The 8008-nt window shown below is 41.4% G+C and overlaps 2 protein-coding genes across 4 annotated transcripts in view; one reads left to right on the forward strand and one right to left on the reverse strand.

Moving 5' to 3' along the window:
- The window catches only part of mfap2 (microfibril associated protein 2), a 12329-nt gene extending 10151 nt beyond the window's left edge, over positions 1–2178 (forward strand). For both annotated transcript variants that reach the window (XM_014006364.1, XM_014006365.1), the window contains exons 7-9: positions 393–480; positions 640–713; positions 1552–2178. In XM_014006364.1, the coding sequence (XP_013861818.1) occupies positions 393–480; positions 640–713; positions 1552–1655 (266 nt within the window). In that variant the 3' untranslated portion in view covers positions 1656–2178. The remainder of the gene's footprint in view (positions 1–392; positions 481–639; positions 714–1551) is intronic.
- Positions 2179–2236: 58 nt separating this feature from the next.
- crocc (ciliary rootlet coiled-coil, rootletin) overlaps positions 2237–8008 on the reverse strand; it is a 26620-nt gene continuing 20848 nt past the window's right edge. For both annotated transcript variants that reach the window (XM_014006363.1, XM_014006362.1), the window contains exons 35-37: positions 5873–6004; positions 4822–4995; positions 2237–3856 (exon numbers count right to left, since the gene is read on the reverse strand). In XM_014006363.1, coding sequence (XP_013861817.1) covers positions 3770–3856; positions 4822–4995; positions 5873–6004 — 393 coding nt within the window. In that variant the 3' untranslated portion in view covers positions 2237–3769. The remainder of the gene's footprint in view (positions 3857–4821; positions 4996–5872; positions 6005–8008) is intronic.

The following is an 8008-nucleotide window of genomic DNA, read 5'->3' on the forward strand; positions in this document are numbered from 1 at the left end:
CTAGCCTAAGAACCTTAGAAGCTGAGCTAACTAGCAGCAGCTATGTGAGCTCAGGTTTAGAGGTGACCATCGCGAGGTGAAGGGCGATAGAACTGAGTAATGACGCTGGTGACTCCGAACTTATAGGGTGAAGGCGGAGCCTGTCACCCGACGTTCAACGTCACCACGTCACCGGTCTAAAGACGTGATTAGAGGTGGCTTCAGCCAGCTCGTGCATGTCCCATACACAACTGTGTGTTGTACTGAGTGAAATGACTGAAAAGGAACCAGATGATCCAGACCGCCTTAAAAGATTACAAGAAAACCCYTCTGCTTGGAAAAATGAAGGCTGACAAAACATTTGAACAAAACTGCTTGAAAAACTATTTATTTTGTCACTGACTGATTTTCAGACTGCAGAGAGGAGCAGTACCCCTGCACCCGACTCTACTCCGTCCACAAACCCTGCAAGCAGTGTCTCAACAGCCTCTGTTTCTACAGGTAGAAAACTCATTTGATCAGTTTAGGAGGGAAATTAAAAAAAAAAAAGCTTATTTCTTTTCCAGGTTTCTGAACAACATGAGCTCAAATAAGCAGATAGTTGTGTGGCAGTGTGTATTATCGATCAGTTATTGTTTGTGTGAACCTTTTACGTTTCAGTTTGCGGCGGGTTTACGTCGTCAACAAGGAGATCTGCGTGAGGACAGTGTGTGCACACGAGGAGCTGCTCCGAGGTGAGTTCAGGCTTTTACACCCTGACGTTTCTGAATAAATGACAAACATCTCATTAAATGTCACTGTAACCTAAATGTGATCAGTTCCAAGATAAAACTCCACAACTGAGACATAATAACACACTCACTGCAAAAATTAAATCAGTTAAATCAAATTAATGCCCAACCTGTTTGAATGAACTTTAATCATGGAAAAGCCTGAGAATTAATATCATAGACAAAGAAGATCTTACAGTTTTTATTAAACTGAACACATCGACTGAAAAACACGTTTTTGTTCTGTTAAATATTAAATCCACAGGTAAACAAGGCAGATAAACAATCAGTAAAGTCCACAATTATTTGTATCCTTTTCTGCTTCCACTTCACTATAAAAATGTTCTAAATCAGGGCAACTCAACTGGCGGCCCAGGGGCCACATCTGGCCCACGGGTGAGCTCAGTCCGGTCTATCAATGAGTTCATTTAAAACAAGATTTGATTTCAAATTGTAAACTAAATTTACATTAGAACAATAATGTTGAGCTGTTGTCTGTCAGTAATCATGGCCCCCTGAGCGATTTTAATAACCCAGCTCTAAATTAATAATTTTAAATTTAGAAGTTTGATCATATGATTCATTTTTCTTCAACTGTGTTGTACTAAAATGAGTTTAGTACTGAACCATTACAATGTACAAATGGTCCATGTAATATTAGTAGTAATATATATTTTTAAAGTATTTTCCAAGTTCTTCCAAAAACATGAATTTTGTTTGTTTGAAATAAGTTTAATTCAAGGTTTGGTTGTGGGAGGATTACCTGACCTGTATGTGTGACTGTGTGTGTGTGTGTGTTTAGCGGACCTGTGTCGTGACCAGTTCTCCCGCTGTGGTGTGATGGCGCTGAGCGGTCAGTGCTCCTCGCTCGGAGGAAGCTGTGGGAAAAGCTGCGGCGGCTGCTGATGCGGCTGCTCTTCATCCTCTCATCTTACCCACTTTCGCCTCCCGACTCATTGGTTTCTCCGTGCGAGAAGCACCTTGAATATTCCTGTTTTCTGTTCTCCACGTGTGTACGGATTATAAAACAAACAATAATATTGATGATTGTATAAGTCACTGGTGCTATAAAACTTTTACAGGTGCAAAAAATAATAAACCCCACCACAGATCCCTGTTTTTATTTTTATTTTTTGCATATTGTATCGTAATAATCTCGTGTTTTCTATTTGTTGATGTATTACTGTACTTTTGTTAAAAAGCAGTCGTTATGATAATCAGAACCTTTTATTGGTGCTCTGAGATCCAACAGAACTGATGAACATCGAACGATCAGGAAATCTGTAAAGCAGGTGAGCGACACCAGTTTTTTTTTGTACTACTGCTACAGAAAAGTGGCAACTAGTGCTTTAAAAAGGCCTCTATACTACTGCTTTGTAAAACTGTCACTATAAAAAGAAAAAGGAAAAAATAAACTCTTTTTTTACAACTTCTTAGTGACGTGAGATTGATTCTGATTTTACCTGATGTGATGAAAAGAGCTGAAATTATGAGCAAGACGTCATTTTATTCTCCAACAAACTTGGTTTATCTTCAACACAAGTGACACGGATGTCTGTTAGTGTTCATACTGTATAATAAAAATACATATTTACATCTCATATTAAAGGGGTAGTACAAACCCTTTAAAGTAATATTCTGTGAAATGGATATAGATGGAGCTCCTTATGCAGTCTGAGTTGGAAAATGTTGAATTCTCACCAGATTGAGCCAACAACTCAAAGTGAAAATATTTTTTATTACTGCCATCTGAAAACAACTCCAGTCTCAAACATTTACTCTGGCGTTTGTTTCCTAGAGCTGTTTGATTTTAAACGGGTCATATCATGATCATATATGGCGTATGTGATGACTGGCTGGTACCATTTCCCCTGTGCTGCTGTACTCCACCGCTTTGCCTGTTTTCTGTGAAAACGTGAAAGAGGAGCAATTGGGGGAAAAATAAAAAMAAAATAAAACCACAAATGGCTCTTTACTTATAGTTCATTGTAAGAAAGCGTTCAAAAGATTCTGATCTTTTGCAAACGTCACACTTGCAAACACAATAAAGAGCAGCTAGCTGTAGCATTTCCTGAGATAACATAATGGCCCGATCCGATCTCAAGTGTCTGAGGAGTTGACTACTCTTGGTTCCCACTCTTTCCATGTTGTTGACCTTATTGACTGTCTATTTATAATCTAAAACAGAACAAAGTCCCAAAAAAATGACTGTAAAAATAGTTCATTGACTTTAAATTTCATGAGGCTAGCACCTTCCTGTTTTGAGTTATGACTAAAATTATTGTTCACATTCAAAATTAACGATCTGAATTATCACTTGTTCATCCAACCAAACCATTATGACTTCTTCAAACCTCATCAACATAGTAAATTGTTTGCCCAAACCAGGCCCACATCCAAGAAACTCCCACTTGAAACGCCTGGCTAAAATCACCCAGCTAACTCTTAGCAATGCTACGCAACACAGTAAAGTCAAGGGTTTCCTCAAGACAAAATTTGTTTAAAAGTTGTTTAAAYGTCCATCTACAACAGGTAACATATTAATTGTGCTTAACCTTTTCACAGAATTCCACTATAAAAGGCCTTAACTATCCTTTTAACTAATAAAAATACATACTGTCAGGGTGCCATTTTATAAAAGTGATCAGTTTTAGTTTTAAAATAGCATTTTAACATCGGTAAAATCTGTTTCTAATAAAATAAACTGTTATGTTTGTTTTCAGTCACAATAAAAACCTTCAGTCAGTTTCTCTGAGTGAGGAAGAATAAAAATTAAATAGGAAAACATCCAAACTTTGTTGTGACCTGATTTTATCTCTTGAACCGGAGCAGACGGTTTGTCAAGAAGCTGATAGTTACAGATGTGTTTTCAATAATCTGCAGTCACATCATTGTTTTTGTACGGTTCAAAATTGTCAATAAAGCACCTTTTGAAACGACGGTGGTGTTAAAGTGACGAAGAACAACCAGTCAGCAGAGTTGCAAGGTTCTGTTTGTTGGTTAGAGTTGATGGTTTCCTCTCAGTTTCCTTTGGACAGTAAGGAGGGAGAAAGAGAGGGCTGCCAGCGTTTGATCTCCTGCTGCAGCTGCTCCTTCAGGGTGGAAACCTGCCGTTAAAGACATCAGAGACCAGAACTGTAAACATCTCATCTGAACCCCTCACATCACATGACTCTAATCTGTAATCCAGGGTGCTGTGGCCCTGTATGTGCAAATTATCAACTATTAAGATGCTGCATATCAAAATGGACATTTTAACACCAAATATTAAACACGATCACACAAAATGATTTGATAACAGTGGAGGCAGGTGTTGGGGGTGACTCGCAGCTACTACCACACCAAAGTTTACCTCAGTATCTGTAAAACTGACAGAGTTATAGCCTTATTGAACAATATATAAAAGTGTGATGTTTAAAGGTCTGTGCACTTTTTGGTAATTTATTTTTAAATTTAAAAATTGATATTGAAAAAAAAACGAACTGTTATTTTTCTCAAACAGGAAGTTATTACTTTTATCAAACCATTTAAGGTGGAGCTAGTTAAAGAACATTTTTAAAAACAAACAACTGCCGGTAAATAAATAAAAAATAAACCCCAACTAACTACTTTTGCATTTCTTTAACTAACTAACTGCAGGCTGTATTTTTATTAATAAAGCTAGTTTAGCTATTTAAAAAAAACTATTATTCTAGCTCCACCTTAAATGGTCTGATAATGGATGAATTATCATTTTTCTAGGTAACTAACCATCTGGTTAACATAACTAGCTAACCATGCAGCTGAAGTAAATAGACACTAGTTTATTTAGTTTTATACTAGGTTGTTTATGAGTTTTGCATGTTTTAACAGGTGTTAGTTGAAAGCTTCAAACTTCAAACACACGAAGAGTTTCTCCAGAGCTCCATGGTTATGAACTTGAAATCTTTAAATCCTTGTTTGGTGATTTATTTTATAAAACACTTGTGTTTTTGTGTAGTTTTAGTGTCAGACTGTTTAAATATATCTCATCTTTTACAATCAGACGTTACAGCTTCAGACTTAAAGTGAGCCTGATGAAAACCGCCCTCACCTGCTCTTCCAGCCCTTTGACTCGGTGTCGGTGAGCTCGCTCTCTGACGCCCAGCGTTCGCTCCACGTCTCTGAGGCTGCTCCTCAGGCTCTCCGCCTCCCGCTGGGCCTCGTCGCGCTGCCGCACCAAACCCTCACAGAGAGCGTGGCTGTGCTCCGTGTCAGCCAGCTGCGTCTGCTCACCGCACACACAAACACACACATAAACACACACACAAACACACACACAAACACACACACACAGGTCAGACTGTGAAGGACAGAAACCCCAAACTGCACGTGTGTTTTTGTAGAAACGATCTAAACAGGTTCAGGTCTCCAAACAATGGCACAGCTTAGAAAACTTGTTTTTTTCTACCAATTTACTGAACAATTTTTAAATCCTCTGAAGTGGATAAAAAGCCATGAAGACTAACAGAGAAAACTGACTGTTCAAGTTTTTAAAAAGGTCTTTTCTGCAGCCTGGAGAAAGTTTGCCGAAATGAGGAAAAGTGGTTTGAAACAAACAACTTTAATCACAGTTTCAGAATTCCTCCGAAACCCACTGCAGATTTATTTATAACTTGTTTATGGCATTTCTGTGGCAAAAAAAGATATGGCGTAAGTAGCTTAGAAAACTAAATGCTTATTGTGTCAGAAGGGGGTTTGGTTTGAGGAACAGGAGAAAAACATTCAGGCATTTAAATCTAATGAGTATCTGATAAACTTTTCTCAAATAGTCTCATTATGAACACAACTCACTAAAACATGAGTCTTAGTTTATTTAGTTTACCTTAACTGTGACCACAGCAAAAATAAAAGCAAAATGTAGCAACTTAATACACAATGAGTGTGAGAAATACACCATTCATCCAGTTTAATAAACTCTGATCCATGTTTATGGAAGTTTTTCTACACTCTGATTGTTGTCTGGTGAGTGTTTGGCTTATTTTGTGGGAATTTAAAATCTTCAAATCATTCTTTCACTCCTGCTGGAAGCTGTTTTCTTCACAAATAAATTTAGGAGTTTTGATCAACATCAAAAGGAGGTATGAAGAAAAGCTCCTCCTCACCTGCAGCATCAGTATCTGCTGCTGCGCCTCCTGCAGCTCCTGCTCCGCTGTGTTCAGGGAGCGATCCAGGCGGCTTCTCTCTGCAGACAGCCTCATGCTGCCCTCCTCAGACTTCAGCTTCTGACGCTCCACCTGACGTCAGGAAGGTTCGGTTTTAAATGTAAACTTTGCATGGCAAAATACAAATCTGCAAATTCCCAAGACTTGCACCCGCATTGTAAGTGACTGGGCCTTTTCCTGTGCTGCTCCTCACCTGTGGAATACCCTCCCTCCTCATCTGAGGGCTCCACAAACCGTGACAGGCTTCAAAGCTGGCCCAAAATCCTTTCTTTTTACACAGTGTTTTTCTATTTAGCATTTTTACTGGATTCTTTTTAGTTAATGTGCCTTGTTTTTCCTGTGGATTACCTTGCCTCCTCATCTTATGGCTCCACAGACTGTGGCAGGCTTCAAAACAGGCCTAGAAACCTTATTTTTACTTAGTGTTCTTATAGATTTCCTTTAATTNCGAGCGCTGACGCAGAGCCTGTCGGAAGGAAAGGAATTGCCTGTTTTTACCCTTGTTCTCCCGCAGAACCTCGTATTTTCTTGTTTTTGTGTCGTGCATAAGAACAAAGCCTCAGCGACCTCCTGAGAGGCGCTGAGCTCCGACTCCAGTTCCTCTCGCCGCTGCTCGCTCTGGCTCAGCTCAGTCTGCAGGTCCTGCATGCGCTCGGTGAGAGCCGCCAAGCTCCTCTTCGTCTCTGCCAATGCTGCTCGAGCTTCATCCGTTTGTTCCTAAACAGAACGAGGTAATCATCGCACGCACGCACACACATGGAACTTAATTATTCCTCTGACCCACACACACCTGCAGCAGCCTTCGGTCCTGTTCAGACGAGCTCAGCGCCTTCTGCAGGGTGAGCATACGAGTCTGCGTGCCGCCGTGGGAGGCCGTCACCTCCTGCAGGGTCTGACTCAGAGACACGGCCTTCTCTCTGACGGCAGATTCTCCTTCCTGACATCGGAGCAGAGCCTGGTTCAGCCGGTCCACCTCTCTCTGCAGCACCGAAACACGAGCATCGCCCTCAGCAACCTGGAGTTCACAGGAAACAGAGTTATCTCTTAATCCGAGGTTTGCAGTTTCTAATCAGGCTGAGTCAAAGTGCACCTGTTTGAGCAGAGCGTCGTGACGCTCCTGAGAAGCCCGGCTCTCAGCCTCCCTGTCACCCAGACTCAGTTTGAGCCTCTGCAGCTCCCCCTCCAGGCTGCGCCTCCCCAGCTCCACCCTGGTGGCCCGAGCTTCGGCCGCCTCCAGCGCCTCCCGCAGGCGCTTCCTTTCTGCGTCCAGCCGCACCTCAGCCGCACGCTGCTTGTTCAGCTGATCCTGCGGAGAGGCATCACCGTAATGTGGCTTTTCAACAACCGAGTGGACCGTTTACTCAACAGAGGTGAGGGTTTTACAGGTAATACCTGAGGTGAGGTTTAGGAAAGGGCTAAACACATTATATTATATATATACAAAATATTTATTTGTTTGTTTAAAATAGGACAACTTCAAGGATAATTTCCCTTTTCTGACAAATTTGGTTAAATTTGGTCCAGTGTCAAAAATNATTAATCTGATGGGTTGTTTGCAAACCTTCATAATATGCTCGGTCTCTAATATGAATAAAGCTTGAGGTATATTTAGAGCCTGGGCCAGACGGGAACCTGGCATTAAAACCAGACATATGGAGCCCTGATACACGGCACCACAGGTGGTGTATCTCTCTGTGTGTGTTGGGTTTTTGTTGTTATTACAGTCCCCTCCAGATTAAATTGATCATTGTGCCATCTGGTCACTGCTGTGTGTGAGAACACAAAAGACGTGCTCAGAAGTGAGCGACCCTACCTGAGTGTGCTTCTTATCGCTCTCTGAGGTCTGCAGGGATCGCTCTAAGCTCCTCACCCTGTCGGCGAGGGCTCTCCGCTCCCTGTCCCCCCTCCTCACCCCCTCCTCCTGCTGCTGCAGCAGGATCTGGGTGGTGGTCAGACGCTCATCCAGTCCGCGCTTCCCTGCATCCACACACACACTTAACAAACGAGCTTCAGTTTCAGTTCGGATAACTATCTTTATATCTAGGTTTAGACCTTCTTGGATTTCCTGCAAGGTGG

Source organism: Austrofundulus limnaeus, unplaced genomic scaffold (genome assembly GCF_001266775.1).
Source record: "Austrofundulus limnaeus strain Quisiro unplaced genomic scaffold, Austrofundulus_limnaeus-1.0 Scaffold35, whole genome shotgun sequence".
NCBI classification, from domain to species: Eukaryota; Metazoa; Chordata; class Actinopteri; order Cyprinodontiformes; family Rivulidae; genus Austrofundulus; species Austrofundulus limnaeus.